This window comes from Oryctolagus cuniculus, chromosome 11 (genome assembly GCF_051225735.1).
Source record: "Oryctolagus cuniculus isolate XC-2025 breed Fujian yellow rabbit chromosome 11, ASM5122573v1, whole genome shotgun sequence".
Taxonomy (NCBI): Eukaryota; Metazoa; Chordata; class Mammalia; order Lagomorpha; family Leporidae; genus Oryctolagus; species Oryctolagus cuniculus.
In genome coordinates this window covers 104,711,974-104,731,376 of record NC_142877.1, presented here as the reverse complement: position 1 = coordinate 104,731,376, position 19,403 = coordinate 104,711,974, and the positions used below count along the sequence as shown (strand labels likewise).

Below are 19,403 nucleotides of genomic sequence, written 5' to 3'. Positions count from 1 at the left end.
CTGCTTTATGGCTGTTCCCTTCCTAAACACTCTTCTCACTCAATTCAGCAAAGCACTCACGTGCCCTGTCTGGTATACGTCCTTGTCTACCTATGTTTCCCCAAGGAGCAATCAAAGAATGCTAATGTGCCTATCTCTAGTCAGTATGATCCTATGTATTCCACTTAAAAAAATATGCCTTTCACAAATGTTTCAACATTAAAGCTGCTTTGCAAATAAAGGAGGCTTTCTACCCTATCAGGTGTGCTCATCAGATCACTGGTATCTCCGGCTAACGCAAGATCCCAACAGAAGAAACCACAGAAGGGGATGGTGTTCATGGCCTTATAACAATGCACTGTTTCTATGACAGCTTCCTGGGTTTTACATTATTTCATAGGTGGCAGCAATACGTTAAAAATGCAAAGTTCTGAAGTAGTCTCCTTAAAGAAGTAAGAACCTGATTTAACCAAGCGCAGGGATACAGTCTTAAGGTTTCACAGAGGGAGCCTGCCATTTCTTCAAATAATAATTAGTTAAGATCTTTAAATCTACAATAAAATGAGTGTAAACAAACGAAGAATTCTTATAGAATCAAGGCTTCCACCTCAAACTCTTACATATGTGGAAATCTATATTCTCTTTATACTGTTTTTTTGTTTGTTTGTTTGTTTTAAAGACAGAGTTTCAGAGAGAGGTAGAGACAGAGAGAGAGGTCTTCCATCCTCTGGTTCACTCCCCAGATGGCCGCAACGGCCAGAGCTGTGCTGATCCGAAGCCAGGAACCAGGAGTTTCTTCCGGGTCTCCTACTTGGGTACAGAGGCCCAATGACTTGGGCCATCTTCTACTGCTTTTCCTAGGCCATAGCAGAGAGCTGGATCAGAAGAGGAACAGCTGGGACTAGAACCGGTGCCCATATGGGATGCCAGTGCTTCAGGCCAGGGCTTTAACCCGCTGTGCCACAGCGCTTGCTCCTATATTTTCATAATCTTGTAAAGGTACAAAATGCTGTCCAGTATAAGATAAAAGGAGGGGCCAGAGTTGTGGCATAGTGAGCAAGCCGCTGCCTGCAGTGCTGACATCCCATATGGGCACCAGTTCAAGTCCCAGCTGCTCCACTTCCTTTTTTTTTTTTTTTATAAAAAAAGATTTATTTTATTTATTTGAAAGAGAGTTACAGAGAGAGAGGTCTTACACCCACTGGTTCACTCCCCAGATGGCTGCAACGGCCAGAGCTGTGCCACAGCACTGGCTGCTCCACTTCCGATCCAGCTCTCTGCTATGGCCTGGGAAAGCAGTACAAGATGACCCTGTTGCAACTGAGCGAGTGTAAACAAAGCAGCACCACACACTGATAAACTTTGATGGTCCTTTATTGCCAGCGGTGGAGAGTGGGCTCATGCCCTAAAGAACTCTCAACCCTGAAGCCCAAAGCAACAGGGTTTATAAATATAGGCAAAAACCGCAAAGTCGGGAGGGGAATACATGGTTACAGGGGTCAAGCTGACCTAAAACCTATGCAAAACTAGTATAAATTATAATCTTGACAACACCAGTTACAATCTTAACAATTCCAATTATAATCTTGATATTAATCCAGGTATTGGTTTTAATCAAATGTAGGACATAGACAAATTGCATTTTTATCATCATTAACCCAGGTGCAGCCTATCCACTTCCAAGCTTAAGCGATCATGCTAGGGGGTTTCTGTGCACTGCCAAGTGTGATGTAATAGACTGCTATTGTTAACTGTTTTAGATCATAGTTTCAGACCAGTCTCACGGCGTGGCGGGGGGGGGTGGGGGTGGGCACCTTCCCAGAATGGAGTCTCAGGTTTTCCAAAATGGAGTCCCTACTGTCAAGGTGTTACTTCAACCCAAGTCCTTGGGCCCCTGCACCCGCTTGGGAGACCCGGAGGAAGTTCCTGGATCCTGGCTTCAGATGGGCGCAGCTCTGGTCTTTGGCCAACTGGGGAGTGAACCAGCGGATGGAAGATCTCTCTCTCTGCCTCTTCTTCTCTCTGTGTAACTCTGACTTTCAAATCAATAAATCTTTAAAAAAAAAAGCATAAAAGGAAACTAAATTCCTCTATCAGCTTAAACACTGGAAATTGAATCATGATGGTATTTTATTTTATTTATCTTAAAATGACAACTGCCCTTTCTCTTTTGCCTGTAAACAATGATTCAATAATAATAATCACTTTACTTCATAAAAGTGAATGATAATCTGCCAAAGATGTGGTTTTTTTCAATAGATGAGAATATGAAGAGTGTAGCACTTTTCAGTTATAAAGCTCAAAAAAAATGGGTTTTCCTTTACATTATACATTTTTCCTCCTTCTTTTATTCTATTTGTTTGTAGGAGGAGGTCTCAAGGGAAAGAGGATGGAAACATTTCTACCTGGACAACCTAAGCCACAAGACACTTTAACATTCAAATTATGAGAGGGGGAGGGGAATTTTCAAAAAAAAAAAGTTCGTGGAAATATATGTGATGAAAAAACTATGCACAGGTTTCAAAAAAAAATTTTCTATACACAGTGTTTAAGGTCCTTTACATATAGGAACAAACCAGTTCTAACTACTAAGGAAGCCGGCAGAGGACAGATTAGTGGCTTTCAAGTGTTAGCAGGCTGCCAAGAAGAAAGAATCTTATCTGACAGATAAGATGACCGTCAGGTCAGTCAGCCAGGAAGGCCTTAGGGACTCCCGCGTCCACCCCACCTCCTCCGTGAAGCTCAGGAAAAGCCTCCACTGGGGCAATGGGCAACGCAGCAGGTGATAAGCTCGCTGCACAAAGGTAGTAGAACCGGTGGTGCAGGGCCAAAGGGCGCTCTCCTGACCTGAGACACCCGTAGCTGGAGAGGGGCCTTGCTGAAAATGCCAGCCTCTCACTGTGGGGAAGGGAACAGGAGGGCAGCGCGAACGGACTCTCCGGGCAAATCCATCCGTCCTTCAACCTCAGGGGAGCCAAGCGGCAGCAGCGCTATGCACCAGGGGCTTACACTTGCTGTGTTCCTCAGGGCCCTGTTTCGGCCACACTTGAACCGGAATGTTAAAGGAGAAACGGCTTGTTCCTTGGCAAGTATGGTGAAGCCACAGAAATCAAAGGGACCGGGGAGGTTACCTCCACGTTACCCTCAGCTGCTCTTCCGGACAGCGTGGACCGAGGGCGTGGTGAGAGGCACCTGGGCCACAGAACTCAAGGAGGCATTCATTCACTGTCCTGGCCGGCAAGTGCTTCTGTACACCCGAGGCCTGGGTCTGCCTCACCTCGTCCCGGCCCTGCTACTGGAACTTTAATTCCCTAGAGTGACAGAGGTCACTCCCTTACAAGAGCCCTGTCTTAATAAGTGAGGAGTGATAAATGACTTAATTAAAAATAAAGGAGTAGGTGATAAAAATCTCAAGGAAACCCAACCTATAAAAAAAAATCTGAGTTGGAATCGACAGGTGATTGCCTACTTTATTTTCCCCCAACAAATTAACTCTTTACTATATGGTACAAAAGCAACCATGATCTGTTATTTAAACAGATATAAACCATTTCTTAAGGTCTTTCTGACTTCTTCATTTATACTTGCTTTTTGATTCAACTTTCATAAACTAATAAATGTGATATTCAACACCTTTTGACCTGGTCCTAAGCTAGGAACTTGTCTGCCTCAAACACACTTTTAACAGAGACACAAATATGGATTTACATACACCAAGATAGAGAAAGCAGGGCAGAAACATTTAATAAGTAAAAGACAATGGGGTCAGTTTCCACCAGCTCCACAGGGGTATGGGCTGAGGGTTTCACAGTGGAGAAAGCGACTTTACTGAACCAACGTGAGTCCATTTGCCAGTACATTCCACAAGGCCAATACTAAAGCTACAGTCTTTGGCAGAAAGTGAATTACAAGGGGGCCTGTGTACGGAGTCCTGATCCAGGGTTTGGGAAAAGTCATGATGGCTCAGGTGTGCAGAAACCCTGGCAAGGTTCTAAGCAGAGGAGTCTGGAATCAGCCCAGCAGAGCCCTACCATGTCCTAAGCAGCTCTCCTAGGAAAGCAGGAATTTAAATACACACACACACACACACACACACACACACGATTAGATCCACTGTTAAAGCATAAAAACAGGGGAACTTGTAGGAAAAGACTGAGCAAACGTAAGATGTTTTTGAGATCCAGGCCTGAGGGAGAAAGCCAGTAAAGGGGCAGTTGGACACAATATGCCTACTAGGCTGGAGCTAGAATTTAGATAAACGTAGGAATTGTATTAAATGAGCACTAACGTCCTCTCCAACTCTAAGAATCTGTGGTTCTGTTTTAGGGTTAGGTAGCCAAGGGATGCGGCAGGGACTCCACACTTAGCACCGTGGGCATGGAGAATTGCTTCATCAAGATCTGAAGGAGACAACTCAATTCTTTTTTTTTTCTCCAATTGGTTGCCTTAACAATTGCTTACTCTCCTTAAAATTACCCATGCCAAGCTGCTGGTAAGTATTTAATCCAAGAATTACTACAACTCTGTAAGGATTGAAAACCATCCTCTCTCAAGACTACCCTGTAATATTTCATTCATGCAGTCAATAGTTCAGCAAATATTTACTATGCATTTATTTTAGGCAAGGCACTATGCTTAAGGAGATAATAAATAAACTTAAAATCTGGTAGGCTGTCCTAGCTCAGTAAGGATGCACACAACCCCACTTAAAGCTTTGTAACCATAGGAGAGATGAATTTCCTTTTAATTTCCTCATTTATAAAACGGGGATTTAAAAAAATTATTTTATTTGCAAGATAGAGAGACAGAAAGAAATGGATCGATCTTCTATCTGCTTGTTCACTCCTCAAATGGCTGCAACTGCCAAAGCTGGGCCAGGCCAAAGCCAGGAACTAGGAGCTTCTTCTGGGTCTGCCATGTGGGTGCAGGGGCCCAAGGACTTGGGTTATTTTCTGCTGTTTTCCCAGGTGCATTATCAAGGAGCTGGATCGGAAGTGGAGCATTTGGGGACTTGAACTAACGCCCATATGGGATGCAAGCACTGCGGGCAGAGGTTTAACTTTCTACGTCACAGTGCCGGCCCCAAAACAGGGATATTAACTGTAGCTAATCAAAAGGTTGTTGAGAAGATCCAATGACATAAAAGAACAAGATCCGCTTAAAATAAAGCCTGTAAATACTCAATAAATGTAAATGATTGTCACTGTTATGGGAGGTCAGAGGATTAAGTGGTTGATCTGACATGGAAGAAAGAAGTATCGTAAGCAGGGAGTTTTAGCACTGGGCGTGGAAATATGAGAGATCGTTGGATAAGCGGGACAGAAGAAAGGAAAAGGAAGCAAAAAAGAGAGGGACCTGCAGGAGAGAAACCCTTGCTGTGATAAGCAGTTTCTGCTTAGAGCAGAAAGGGCCTCAGAAGTATCTCGGAGCACCACTACAGAAGTTTAATCTAAATCGCAATTTTTTCTATTAGTTTCCTTTTATCCATGGTCAGTCCCAGGAATCAACACAGTAGTTCAAACACATCTCAAACTTTAATACAGATATGTAGTCAGCATTACTCCCTTAATGAGCAGATAACAGCACCTAAATTTAAAAACCGAATGTGAAGCCTAAGATGTGAAAGCACTTTCCACACCTGTGTATATAATACACGGGCAGAGAAAGGTGGGAACTCCAAGTCGGAAGGTGGCAGGACGTCGGAAGAAGAGTCTGAGCTTTGGAGTCAGGCCCACTTCGGTGTGACTCCTCCCTGGTCCTGTCGCTTATGAGTTCTACGGCTTTGAAGGTCAAACAGCCAGAAACCGCCATGCTCTTTCACATTGGTGTTGGGATTTTCTCAAAGGAGCCTTATAGATGCTGTCAGGGTTCCCCCTCACTGCTTCAGCCACTGAGCAGCCTATGCAGCGACCTGCTTCTACTCCCACATTCCTATCTTCACTCCGAAACCCCCTTGTTGGGTTATATTTCAATTTTCTGTCTTTGTTGAAAAGCACCTCCATAAGCCTAAAAACTAATTAGACGGCCAGCGTCATGGCTCACTAGGCTAATCCTCCGCCTTGCGGTGCTGGCACACCAGGTTCTAGCCCCGGTCAGGGCGCTGGATTCTGTCCTGGTTGCCCCTCTTCCAGGCCAGCTCTCTGCTGTGGCCAGGGAGTACAGTGGAGGATGGCCCAAGTGCTTGGGCCCTGCACCCCATGGGAGACCAGGAGAAGCACCTGGCTCCTGCCTTTGCATCAGCGCGGTGCGCCGGCTGCAGCGCGCCGGCCGTGGCAGCCATTGGAGGGTGAACCAACAGCAAAGGAAGACCTTTCTCTCTGTCTCTCTCTCTCACTGTCCACTCTGCCTGTCAAAAAAAAAAAAAAAAAAAAAAAAAAAAAACTAATTAGAAATGTTCTACTTCAACAAGGCTGCCCTTTACTCCCCTAAGGAAAAGCTACTGGACTGTCTGCATGCCCTGCTCTTAGCAAGTGCTCAAAAGTGCTTCTTAAATGAATAATAACAAGGCAGAGCCCACAACACAATTGGCCGGCCGGAGAAGCACCCAAACACTTTAGGCCAACCTAGGCCCACTCAAAGCTAATTTCTATTAGGCATTTTCAGGACATTGTTTAATAACAGTACCACTTTCTGTGTGTCAAGTAACATTTTAAATTTGTGCGGCAAATCACAGCTTTCTCCATTTCATCGCATATGCATATCATCTGTCGTTCGATCCTCACTGCCTCCTTGTGAAATCGGCTGGGCGGGCATAGGTCTGTGGTGGCCCAGCCAGATAAGAAGCCAAGCGCTCTGCTCTGCCCCAACGATCTTTCCATTCTAACACTCTCCTTCTGGGAAATTCTGGGAATAGGCAACGAAAAACAAATATTAAAGAAGTTTACCGTTTTTAAACAATATGGCAATGATTAGCCAAGTGAATGCCTGCTAAGAACTGGACAATAAACACATCAATCCATTGACAAATGCAGGCTCCCTCAAATATATATACATTTTATATATATATATACATATATATATTTAAACGTGTGATTGGATGGGGGCAGAACTGTTTTTCATTGCATCCCTGTAATCCAACCTGAATCCCCACTAATCCTCCAAGCACCTAAACTCAAATATGACTACAAAGTAATTCACTATTTGGAGGGCAAAGAAAAGAAAGCATTGTCGCAGAATAAGCCACTTAATATTTATCCTATGTACTACATACAGTAAGCTACAGACAGTAGGGAACCCCACCTTTTGCCTATCCCTCTCCTCGCTCAGCCCAAGGGGGGCCTGGTGATTATCAGCTGTCCAACGCCTTTTACTCTTCCAACATGGCCCAAACACAATGATCGCTAACAAAAAGGTTGGTTTCTCTGATCCCTGTGTAGTGATGACAAGGATGATATTGCCTCGATAATGTCCTGGTGTGCTTTTCATGAAAAAGTCAGGGAAGCAAAGAGGAAGTGGCCTCTTAAAAGTAACTTGCACTTGATCAGAGCTACCAGCTATTTCAAGTTCACTAGCACACCCTTTTGAGAAACCGATTATACAAATGTCCAAAGGGCATCTTGGGCTTGGCCAACCCGGCCACAAGTCCTTGCGCCAGGCAGGTCAGAGATGGAGGTGGGGGTGCCCAGGCGCTGCGCGCCGAGTCGCCCCGCCCCGCCCCGCCCCGCCGGGCAGCCGGTGCATCCACAGGTTGGCTCCGGAGGGAGGGCTTGGCGGCCCCCGGGAGCAACTGCACGGACCCACGGACCTGGGCGTGGGGCAATGACCTTGACGCCCCTCCGCTGTCCGGTGGAGGCTCCGGATGGTCACGGGACTGGGGCAGTGGCATGACAGCCCGTAGGTGGCCCCGGGAGGCTCGGGACTGATACTGCACGAGGGGGGCAGTGGCCGCGTCCGCCCCTCCACGGCCCCGGGAAGGCTGAGCCGCGCGAGGGGCCGGGCTCGGGCGGGGAACGAGGGGGCAGTTGGAGGCTCCCGTCCGCCGCGGCCGCCGCCGGGGCGCGGGCGGGCGGTCAGCCCTACCTCCTCGGTGACCGTGGGGCAGTAGGCGATGAGCACGAGCGTGGTGAGCAGGTTGATGGCGAGGCCGAGCAGGGTGATGGAGTTGGGCGCCAGCCAGAGCGGGATCCATTGGAGCAGCCAGGTCCAGTAGAGCTGCAGCGGCGGCTCGAGCAGCGACACGCCCGCCGCGCTGTAGCGGTGCTCCTCCAGCCGCCGCAGCTGCGCCGCGCTCAGCGGCTCGCCCAGCGCCTTCAGCCAGCGCGGCGCCGGCCTGGCCCCGGCGCCCGCCGCCATGGCCGCCTGCGGGCCCGAGCGCAGCCCGAGCCGGCCCCCAGGGGCGGGGAGCGACGCGGGGTGGGGCTCGCGGCCGGGGCCTGCGCCGGTCCGGCCCGCGCGGCCGCGATGGGGTCAGGCCGCGCCGCCGCCCCCTGGTCCCGGGGCCCCCGCCCACAAGCCGTGGGGCCGCCGTGGGGGCGGGGCCTCGGGGCTGGGGCCGCGCGTGGGAGGTGTGCGGGGCCTGGGCCCGCCCCTACACGCCCGCGGGTCGCCGCAGGGCTCGCGCTCCGTAACTCTCCCGTGGGCGCGCGGGTCCCGACTGCCCGGTGGCCGCCTGCACCTGTCTCCAAGGGCTGGTGTCTTGTCCTGGCTGTCTGATAACGGGTCCTGGGGAAAAGTCCTCTCGCTAGCTGGATGGTTAGAGCCACTTCCTCCACCTGGGGGAGGTGGGCACACCGCTTCGGAGTGCCCATGTTCTGGCTTTGCCGACCTGTGGAGGACTACGCCGCCTGAGGAGTTGGAGTGGTTTTTTGTTGTTTGTTTTGTTTTTGTTTTTTAATTAAGGACACGAGTTTGCAGGCCTTGGGTCGCCGACATGATGGCCCCATCTGTGCCGCTTGGTAAACAATTCTGTCCAACATGGAGGCAGGCGGCCCTACCTTCTGCTGGTCTAGGTTCTAAGAGAACCTTTACCACAGGTTCGGAGACTAAGGTTTGAAATTAAAAATCAAAGCTTGGAAACACTAACGAGGGGACTCAATGGTTGAACCCCAAAGGCCTGATTTTCAGAGCATCCGAAACCAACCACGATGGAACTTTTTCACGCACTCTTCTGCCCTGCAATAGAGGGCAAGAATGCACGAATGTCCTTTCACCGCGGCGGCGTGGACCAGGCTCACTTGTCACCCAATGGGAGTTCCCCAGCCCCTTACCTCACAATGCAGCCATTTGGACAGGAGACAGTGTGTCATAAACCCGACATACTGCACCGCCTGAGACACACCTGTCGCTTACCTTGCTCTTCCCTTCCCAGTTCTGACCTCCAGGCGTTTTTCTAAGGCAATAGGACAAGACCAAGCTTCCAAGATACTTGGTTTGAGCAACATGTACCAGTAGATGCATCTTGCCCCACAGCTGCACACAGCAGAGGTCAACAATCGGCTACTTGCAGGTCAAACCCAGCCTACAGCCCACAAGCTCAGTATGATTTTTGCGATTTTAAATAATTGGGAAAAAAATCAAGAGAATGATATTTTGTGATATGAAGTTCAGATTTCAGTGCTTTGACTAAAGCCATGTTTGTTCCTTACACGTTGTTTGATTGCTTTCGCCCTACGAGGACAGCAGGGCTCTCACAGGGAACATACAGCCTGCAAAGACTAATGTATTTTCTACCTGGTCCATTACAGAAAGTTTGGCAATACCGCTGCCTTGGAACAGCGTGAGAGTACCCGTAGACCATTCACTGGACACGTCTCCTAATATTCAATGTGAAAAATGATGCTGACAAACAGGGGAGAAACCAACATGACAGAGATCACTTTTAACTCTGCAGGCTTTATGTGCAGTGAACTTGGATGAACTACTCTTTAATTTACCAGTGGCATGAATAATTCAAGGAAAAATCCAGTCCCAGATTAACAAACTCAGACACATTGAAGGTAATTTCTAAGGTACACCAAAAGGCACCAAGAACATTGAAAGCCATAAATTGAGATATTTTCCATAAAATCCACAATGAGAGTACCTTGCTTACATAAAGAACGCTTAAAAATAATAAGAAAAATAATCCATTGGGTTTATGTTGAAATACCTATAGCAAAAACCTAAACCATGGTAATGTAATCAAAATAGAAACACATTTGTCTCTCATAAAAGAAGTCTATAACTCACAGTACAGGGTGGTATGGCAGTAACGTGGTCACCAGGAAGCCCTCTGTCTTTCTAGTCTAACATCTTTGGTTTGTGTCTACTACGTCATTTCATGATTCAGAATATCAGCTAGGGTTCCAGCCATCCTGTTTGCATTTTAAAGAGCAGCAAAGAGGCAGAGGCTAGGAAAGTGATGGCTACCACTCAGCGGACTTTCCCTAAATCCCAGACACATTTGTTTATCTCAGTGGCCAGAATTTCATCGCAGGGCCTACCTAAGCACAAGTGTTAACAAGGGAGAAATAGAGGGTTCGGCAATTTGTAAAACAATCTTATTATCTGGGAAACATAGCCAGGAGAATATCTAGAAAAATTCTTGCACATTGTATCCTAAGGGATACAATAATAGTATTCACAGCACCTTTGTAGATATAACAAAAAGCTGAAAGTAACCTAAATATCCACCATGAATGGGCAAGTAAACTGTGATATTTTCATGTAATTTAACTTATAATCCAAGTTGAATCTAGTAGTGAGGAGTTAATGTGCTCTAGCTACATATTTTAAAATTTTTATTTTAAGATTTATTTATTTGAAAGGCAGAGTCACAGAGAGGTAGAGGCAGAGAGAGAGAGAGAGAGAGGTCTTCCATTTGCTGGTTCACTCCCCAAATGGCCACAATGGCCCAAGCTGGGCCAATCCAAAGCCAGGAGCCAGGAGCTTCTTCTGGGTCTCCCACACAGGTGCAGGGGTCCAAAGACTCGGGCCATCTTCCACTGCTTTCCCTGACCATAAACTAGGGAGCTGGATTGGAAGTGGAGCAGCTGGGCCTCGAACCAGTGCCTGTATGGGATGCCAGCACTGCAGGTGGTGGCTTTACGTGCTACGCCACAACCCAGTCCCTAGCTACACATATTAACATGAATGAATTTCACAAGCACAATGTTGAGTGAAAAAAAGCAGGTGTATTAGGTTGAGCTTTCATAACAAAATACCCTGGGCTAAGTAGCTCCGAGCAACAGAAATCTTAGGGTTCTGGAGGTTGGAAAGTCCAAGGTGAAAGGTGATCTGGCTTCCCAGTAAGGGATCTCTTCCTGGCTTGTAGATCCTGCCGCCGCTTTTCTTTATATCTTCACATGGCTGGGGGTCAGCAAGAAGAAGGACCGAAGCTCTCTGGTACCTCTTAGAAGGACACTAATCCCATCACAAGGGCTCTACCTATCACACTGCTTCTGTGTATGAAACAGTGGGGGAAGGGACACTATTCAGTCCGTGGTCACAGAGAACAGAGAAAATACACCCAGTATGAATTTATTTGCATAGAGGTTGAAAACATGCAGGACACTGCATTTAGGAACATGTGTGGTAAAGCAGAGAATAAAAGGAAAAACATTGTTATACAATTCTAGATAGTGATAACTCCTGATGAAAAGTTAGGAAGATGAGATTGCAGAGGAACACACAGGAGGACTCAAAGGTATTAGTGATTGTCTTAAGCTATGGTAAGGTAAACTACTGCAACCTGAACAAGATAGAAGTTTATTTTCTACTCACCTAATATCTGGGTAGATAATCCAGGGCTGCCACAGCAGTTCTTTGTTATCAGGGACACCGATTTCTCCCATGTTATTAGTCTGCCACTAAGGTCAAAATGACTGGGCACAACTCCCAAGCAACTGGAAGGGGGGAAACCAAAGGGATGCTGTGACCCTTTCTTTGAAAGCTGTGACCTAGATGGTGCGCATTACTTCTGCTTCATCACACTGGCTGGGCCCTAGTCCTCTGGCTACTACAGCCAGCTACAAGTGAGATCACCCGCTTGCCTGCTAAAATTTCTACCACTATTGAGAAGTGGAAGAATGAGATGAGAGGGCCATCAAGCTTTCTCAACCACAAGTTTTGTTTTGTTTTGTTTTGTTTTGTTTTTTGACAGGCAGAGTTAGACATGAGAGAGAGAGAGAGAGAAAGGTCTTCCTTCAGTTGGTTCACTTCCCAAATGGCCACTACGGCTGACACGCTGCGCGGATCCGAAGGCAGGAGCCAGGTGCTTCCTCCTGGTCTCCCATGCTGGTGCAGGGCCCAAGCACTTGGGCCATCCTCCACTGCACTCCCGGGCCACAGCAGAGAGCTGGACTGGAAGAGGAGCAACCAGGACAGAACCGGCACCCCAACCAGGACTAGAACCCAGAGTGCCAGTGCCGCAGGTGGAGGATTTAGCTTTTAGTGAGCCACAGTGCCAGCCTCAACCACAGTTTCTAAGCTGGGTCCATAGTAATGTGTTCACTTTATGAACATGTGTGGCATAAATATTTGCATCTTATTTTGCAAATAGGAAATAGTAGTTTAAAAGTAATGAAAGTAATAAAGCTAAGAAGGACCATTTTCTTTAATATTCATCATATTCTAAGCTGATTTTTTTCCCCTGTGCCTTTTTGGTGAATTTGGGGAAATAGCCAATTACAGCAGTGCATTGGGTATGACTGACTGTATGTTCTGAAATATGTCACTAGGCAGTTTTGTCACTGTGCAAATATCCCACAAAATAAGATGGTTTTGACATCACTGGGAATATAATCTTTTTTAAGTATATCTACTTATGGTTATTTGAAAGGCAGAGCAACAGAAAGAGAAAGATCTTCTGTCTGATGGTTCACTCACCAAATCCCTTCAACAGCCAGAGCTGGGCTAGGCTGGTGTCAGGAGTTGAAATTCCATGCGGGTCTTCCACATGGATGGCAGGGACTCAAAGTTTTTGGGCCATCACTTGCTGCATTAGGGGTATGTGACAGCAGGAAGTTGGATTGGAAGTGCAGGACTGGAACTCAGCCATTGCACTGTGGGATGCAGGTATCCCAAGTGGTAGCTTAAGCCACTGTGCTATAACTCCCTCCTCTGGGCAGTATAGTCTTATGGGACAACTATCATATATGTGGTCTGCTATGGCCTATGATATTGTTATGTGGCATTATAATTCAAAATATATTAAGGCATAGCTATCCCATTACCTGACTACATATAATATATTCCACTATCAAAGAAAAGTAGGTTAGAGATTTCCTATTATTTCACCGCTTGTATAATGAGTCCTTTCTATTATCATGGTTTATTGCAGAGTGACGGATGTATACAAATTTTCCTTTTCCTAAGTGAACATGGTAGCTCACATTTATGCATTCTTATCATATGCCAAGCACTGTTCCAAGCATCAGAAGTTATTTAACTGAATAAAAATGCTGAGAAATTGGGGTTACCATTATTTTCCCCATCTTATAGATGAGGAAATTGGGGGTATAGCAAGGTTCGATAATTTGCCCACTACATCTAGGATAATGGTAAAGCCAGCATTGGAGTGCATGCAGTCGGATTCTTGCACCTACGCTCGTAACCACTACCAAATGCCACCTACTAAATTATATGTATTAGACAACTTAGATGGATAAGTTTCTATATATCATATAGGTTTTGTGCCATTCCAATCCATTCTAAATATTACATAAATAATTATTGTCCTAAATATACTAAGATCATTGTGTCTTCTCTGTTTAAATACAAAGTCCAACCTCCCTTGCTTGGCACTTAAACACCTAACCTACCCTAGTAGTCTTACCTTCCAAACCTCTTTATCCTCAGAGAAGACCAATTCCCATTCTCCATGGGTCCTTGAGCTCTCCCTCATTTGTTCCTTCTTGAGAGAGTACTCTCCAACCCTTATCACCTCAAAACATTCCGCCTTCTGGGGCTGATAATGTGTTGTAGCAGGTTAAACTGCCTCCTGCAGCACCATCATCCTGCATGGGCACCAGTGAGTCCCTGCTGTTCACTTCTGAGCCAGCTCCCTGCTAATGTGCCTGGGAAAGCGGTGGAAGGTGGCCCAAGTGTTTGGGCCCCTGTACCCATAGGGGAGACCTAAAAGAATCTCCTGGCTCCTCACTTCAGCCTGACCCAGCCCCAGCCATTGCAGCCTTTCTGGGAGTAAACCAGAAGATGGAAGACCTCTCTCTCTTTCTCTCTCTGTTTGTCTCTCTTTAACTTTCCCTTTCCAATAAATAACATAATCTAAAAAAAAAATCCACCTTCTTTAAGGCGACTACTCAGATTCCTGCAATGGAATCCCTCCTGCTGCCACACTTTGTGCCTTGTAACTCAGTCTAACTTTGATCAGTTATTTATGTGTTGACCTGCCTGTGCACCAAGCTCAACGAGTCCCAGGATAGAATCCCTGCACTGAGTGTGTTCCTCAATGCTTCGTTCCCAGTAAGCAGCCATCATTTTTAAAATTTTTTATTTTGAAATAATTACAGACTTAGAGGAAGTTGCAAAAATAGTGCAAAGAGAGCACTATGATCCTTTACCTAGCCTCCCCTTCTGATAACATCTAACAAATCCATACTTATAGGCATACATCAATTTTTATTTGATTGTTTAGGTAAACTGAGTTCCTTTCCCAAAGGAGAAGGACATCTTACTTTAGGCTCTTGGTCTTACTGCTGGTTCTTTGGTGTAACTTTCTCTCATATTTCAAGCCTTCCTCAACATCCTCTACATCTAAGCTAACTTTCCACAAAATGTTGCACAGTCTCATGTAGCCATATTACATATAGCTATGGTGAAATAAACCACTTCAAAACCCACTGACTGTGAGCAGGCATTGTGGTGCAGCAGGCTAAGCTTCTGCCTTGCCATGCTGGCATCCCAAATGGGAGCACCGGTTCAAGTCCTGGCTGCTGCACTTCAGATCCAGCCCCCTACAATGTACTTGGGAGGGCAGCAGAAGATGGCCTGAGAGCTGGGGCCCCTGACACCCATGTGGGAGACCAAGAAGGAGCTCCACGCTCCTGGCTTCAGCCTGGCCCGACCCCAGCTGTTGCCACCATTTTGGGGAATGAACCAGAGGATGGAAGATCTCTCTTTCTTTCTTTCTCTTTCTCTCTCACTCTAGCTCTGCCTTTCAAATAATAAATAAATCCTTTAAAAAAAAAAAAAAGGACTCTGACTGGGGTGGGAATTTGGCACTGTGATTAAGATATTGCCTGGGACACTCTCTTCTTGTATCACAGTTTCTGGGTCTATGTCTTGGCTCTGGCTCCTGACTGCAGCTGCTTGCTAATGCAACCCTGGGAGACAGCAGATAATGGCTTAAATACTTGGTCCCTGCCACCCACATGGGAAGTTTTGGATTGAGTTTCTAGCTTCTGTGTTCAGCCTGGCCCAAACCTGGTAGCTGCAGCCATCTGGGTAGTGAACCAGCACATGGGAACACTCTCCATGTCTCTCTCTCTCTCTCTCTCTCTCTCTCTCAAATAAATAAAATAAACAAGCAAAAGAAAAAAAACCCACTGACTTACCTTGGTTTAAAAAAAGGCACAGGTTGTAATCAAGAACCTGGATGCACTTGCAGTATAGTGCAATTCAAGGAGTCAAGGTACCTGTGCTAAGTGTTGAGAATTCTGTACTTCAGACCTACAAACTGGAGTAACTATGATTACCTTGGCTCTGTAGTGTAGAGTCTCACTTTTATTTCATTTACTTTGATTTAATTTATGTTTTTACAGTTTTGTACTTTGAGATTCTGCAGTCCAAATTTAATGGGACTATAGTAGCTTACAAAATACAATATGTTCCACAATAGATTGACTAAAACCTTTACTCTCCTCTTTAGAAATGTTTTAGTTGCTGGACAAAATCAGAAAACAAAATTTCATAATAGAACCCCTGAGATGTTGTAATTATATTTTCTATCTGAAATTGCTTTTGCAATTTCAGGTTAAGGAAACTGGTTTCCCTCAGAGACACAGTTCTTATGCCTCAGTCTTGTGTATATCCTCGAATCATCTTTATTTATTATCCTTTAATGAGTTTGCATCCTAATGTTTTAATGTGTTTTCCATGGTATGATTTGAGGAGCACTAGAGGAAAACCCCTTCATCAAAAATTCCTTTTTCAGCAAGCTGGGTTGCCTGAAATCCCACGAGTTAATCCTGCCTGGGGGTTAGAACTTTTAGGAGTAACAGGTTAAGTCACACATTTAGGTTAGGTCATTATCAGGAATAACTTGTGAGCAGATACTTGATCGGAATGCTCTTCCTCTGGAACAGCTGAGAGAGAATGGCCACAAATAAATACCCATGCAAGGGGCAGGATTTGGCACTGTGGTTAAGCTACTGCTTGGGATACCCACATCCCACACTGTAGTACCTGGGTTCAAGTCCTGGATTCAAGCCCTAGCTCTGCTTCTGATTCCAGCTTCTTGCTAATGTGCACCCTAAAGTGTAGCAGGCGATGGCTCAAGTACTTACGTTCTTTCCATCCACTCGGGGGACCCAGATTCAATTCCTGGCTCTTGGCTTCAGCATGGTGCAACCCTTGTTGAGGCATTTGGGGAGTGAACAAGTGGATGGAATAAATCTCCCACTCTGCCTCCTCTCCCTCTCTATGATTTGCAAATAAATTTAAAATATTTTGTTTTTAATCCACACAAAGAACTAGACGGAAAGAGGGTTGGAGCTCAGGCTCCTAAACATAAATAAGCACAAAAGTCACCAGGGATCTTGTTAAAATGCAGATGCCAACTTTGTGGCTCTGGGGCAGGGCCTGAGAGAGTTTCATTTCTGAACAGCTCCTGGGTGACCGAAGCTGCTGGCCATGAAATCACATTTTGAATAACGAAGGACTGAAGCGCACAGTCATGGAAGTCTTGGGTTGGGGGCACCACTGTGAGCCAGCCCCTAGAGCCCCGACTGGAAGGGGGATGGGTAGAAGGAAGAAAGGACTCAGGGGGCAACTAAAGGACGAGAAAGATCAGCAGGACTCAAATTTTCTTGAGGCTCTTCTTTTCAGAGAAAGGAAGAGATAGATAATTTAAAATATTATATATTTAAAAAAGATGTTTTATACCAACTATATACTATCTACAATGTACTTGAGGTTTGCTTCTCTGTCTTTGGTGGAGGTGTTGGTTTTTATGATGTATTAATTACTTTTTCTAGTTCAAGGAATTTCAATTCCAGGGTAGAGGTCGTTTGATTTTAAAAAATTTGCATTTCCATTTAGTACTTGTTTTAAAATAAATATCATCAGCCAACTGATTCCACTGGGAAGAAGGCAACCTGAAGTATTTCCTGATAAAGTTTCTTCCCCAGTGTGACTTTTCTGTAGTGTCAGCATTTTCTGTCACGCGTTCTGTTTGCACTGTGGCAATACAGATCAACAATCAACAGTCTTGCAGCATAGGGATAGGGGAGCATTAATGTCTCCTTTGTCCTGGTGGTAGTTACTGCTTTGTTGTACTGATCTACCCTCTAAACCTGCTTTCATCACCTAAGTGGAAGTGGTGGATGTGTCACCCTCTACTCGGTTATTTCAACCATGCTGCTGTATATAATCACGTGGGGCACAGTGGACAACTTCGGCGCTACGCTGAGTTCTAGGATAGCAATCATTGCACTGTGCTGCTCCCGTCCTTGGCTGCTTGCCATCACCTACTGTTGATAGGCATCGGCATAAAAACTAGGCTGTTTCTTTGGTGGTGGGGGGGAAAGAGACTTATTTAATGTAATTTAAAGACTTTTCCAATAGAAAATGAAATACTATTGAAAATAATACCTATTTTTCAGCTTTCAGCAATTGATGGTGCTTTGTTGTGGTGTCTGCTGGAAGTCTACTGCCGTTGTAGGGATTTTCACTAACCTCACTGAGAAAGAACCGTGCTTGTTAGCTTCTCTCGGTCTCTATCCTAAACAGTCTGTTAGTGATGATACTTACTGTAGGAGGTCTATTCTGAGCCGTTAACTTCCTGTAAGGGAAAAATGGGTGGATTACCAGAAATACCATCACAGCAGGGTGGGCTGTGGGTGGAGGGTTGGGGGTATTTGTCTTGAGACTTAAAAACTACGAAACACTTTTGTACACACCTGATTTAAAAAAAAAAACAACACATTTTTAAAGATGTAAAAAAAATTTATTTGAGAGGCAGAGGGGTGTTCGGGAGAGAGAGAGAGAGAGAGAGAGAGAGAGAACATGTGAGTCACGGAGAGAGAGCACTCCAATCCTCTGGTTCCCTCCCCAAATGCCTGCAATGCCCCTGACTGAAACTGAAGCCAGGAGCCAGGTACTCAGTTCAGGTTTCCCATACTGCCTTCCAGGCCAGCATTAGTAAGAAGTTGGAGTCAGGAGCCAGAGCCTGGTTCAATACCTGTACTGTGTATTGAACCTAGGTACTCTGATATGGGACATGGACATCTTAACTGATGTCTTTAAAAAAAAAAAAAAAGATGTATTTATTCATTTGAAAGAGTTACACAGAGAGAGAAGGAGAGGCAGAAAGATAGATATTCCATCTGCTGGTTCACCCTCCAATTGGCTGCAACAGCTGGAGCTGTGCTGATCCAAAGCCAGGAGCTTCTTCCAGGTCTCCCATGTGGGTGCAGGGGCCCAAGGATTTGGGCCATCTTCTACTGCTTTCCCAGGCCATAGCAGAGAGCTGTATAAGAAGTGGAGCAGCCAGACTCGAACCGGCGCTCATATGGGATGCCGGCACCACCTGATGGCGGCAGCTTTACCTGCTATGCCACAGCGCCAGCCCCTTAACTGATGTCTTAACCAGTAGGCCAAATACCTGCTCTGGGTGCTGAAGATTTTCTAAGAAATACCATGCTCCCCAGACCAGGAAACCTTTAACTTCCTGACAATATGCTTGGAGAAACAAATTTCCATTTGAAGATCTTGGAGCAAAAAATATTTTTATGTCAAAATAAATTTGTATATCATGGAATAAAATACAACCATGGGTCACAGTCATAACCAAGCATGTGGGGATGCTTTGGCAGGTGCCTCAGGCTCTCTTGCCTTCTCCCCGTGGTTTTCTTTTCTTTTGCCAAGAGGAACCGAGCAGTGATGGAAGGGTTAAGAAACTGTCACCGAGCTAATGCTTATGAAGCAGATAAATAGAAGCTCTTTTTGCTGTTGGTTTTCTCTTTGCTATTTCCTCTTTCTTTAGTTTCTTGACTGGCTTCCTTTCTCTGGCTGCTCTTGACTGCCCTTCCCTCTGAGCAAATAATAGTGTGTTAATCTGTCCTCCCTCCTCCCTCCTGCTTAATGCTGCTTGTTGGTCTTGGCCTTCACCAAGCCCTCTCTTGTCACACACTCCCAGCCTGTCCTTAAGGGAGTGAGTTACTAAAGGCAGAGTTTGGGCCAGAGTCCAAGCTTGTCATTGGCAGAACAAACACAGAAAGACCCAACGAACAACTTGTCTCCCCCATGAACTCCTCCTACTTCTACTC

At 45.8% G+C, this 19,403-nt stretch overlaps 1 protein-coding gene and 1 long non-coding RNA gene across 3 annotated transcripts in view; both read right to left on the bottom strand.

Annotated features, from left to right (window-relative positions):
* CHPT1 (choline phosphotransferase 1) overlaps window positions 1–8,287 on the bottom strand; it is a 35,190-nt gene extending 26,903 nt beyond the window's left edge. For both annotated transcript variants that reach the window (XR_001793389.4, XM_008256976.5), the window contains exon 1: window positions 7,999–8,287. Coding sequence is in view for 1 of the 2 variants with exons in the window: in XM_008256976.5 (XP_008255198.1) it covers window positions 7,999–8,271 (273 nt within the window). In the remaining variant the exon portion in view is untranslated. The remainder of the gene's footprint in view (window positions 1–7,998) is intronic.
* A 2,783-nt stretch (window positions 8,288–11,070) lies between these two features.
* On the bottom strand, window positions 11,071–17,919 carry LOC138844420 (uncharacterized). The gene is made up of 3 exons (XR_011380229.2): window positions 17,887–17,919; window positions 11,680–11,801; window positions 11,071–11,357 (listed from the first exon to the last, which is right to left on the bottom strand). It is a non-coding gene; the product is annotated as an uncharacterized LOC138844420 (long non-coding RNA).
* Window positions 17,920–19,403: the final 1,484 nt, after the last annotated feature.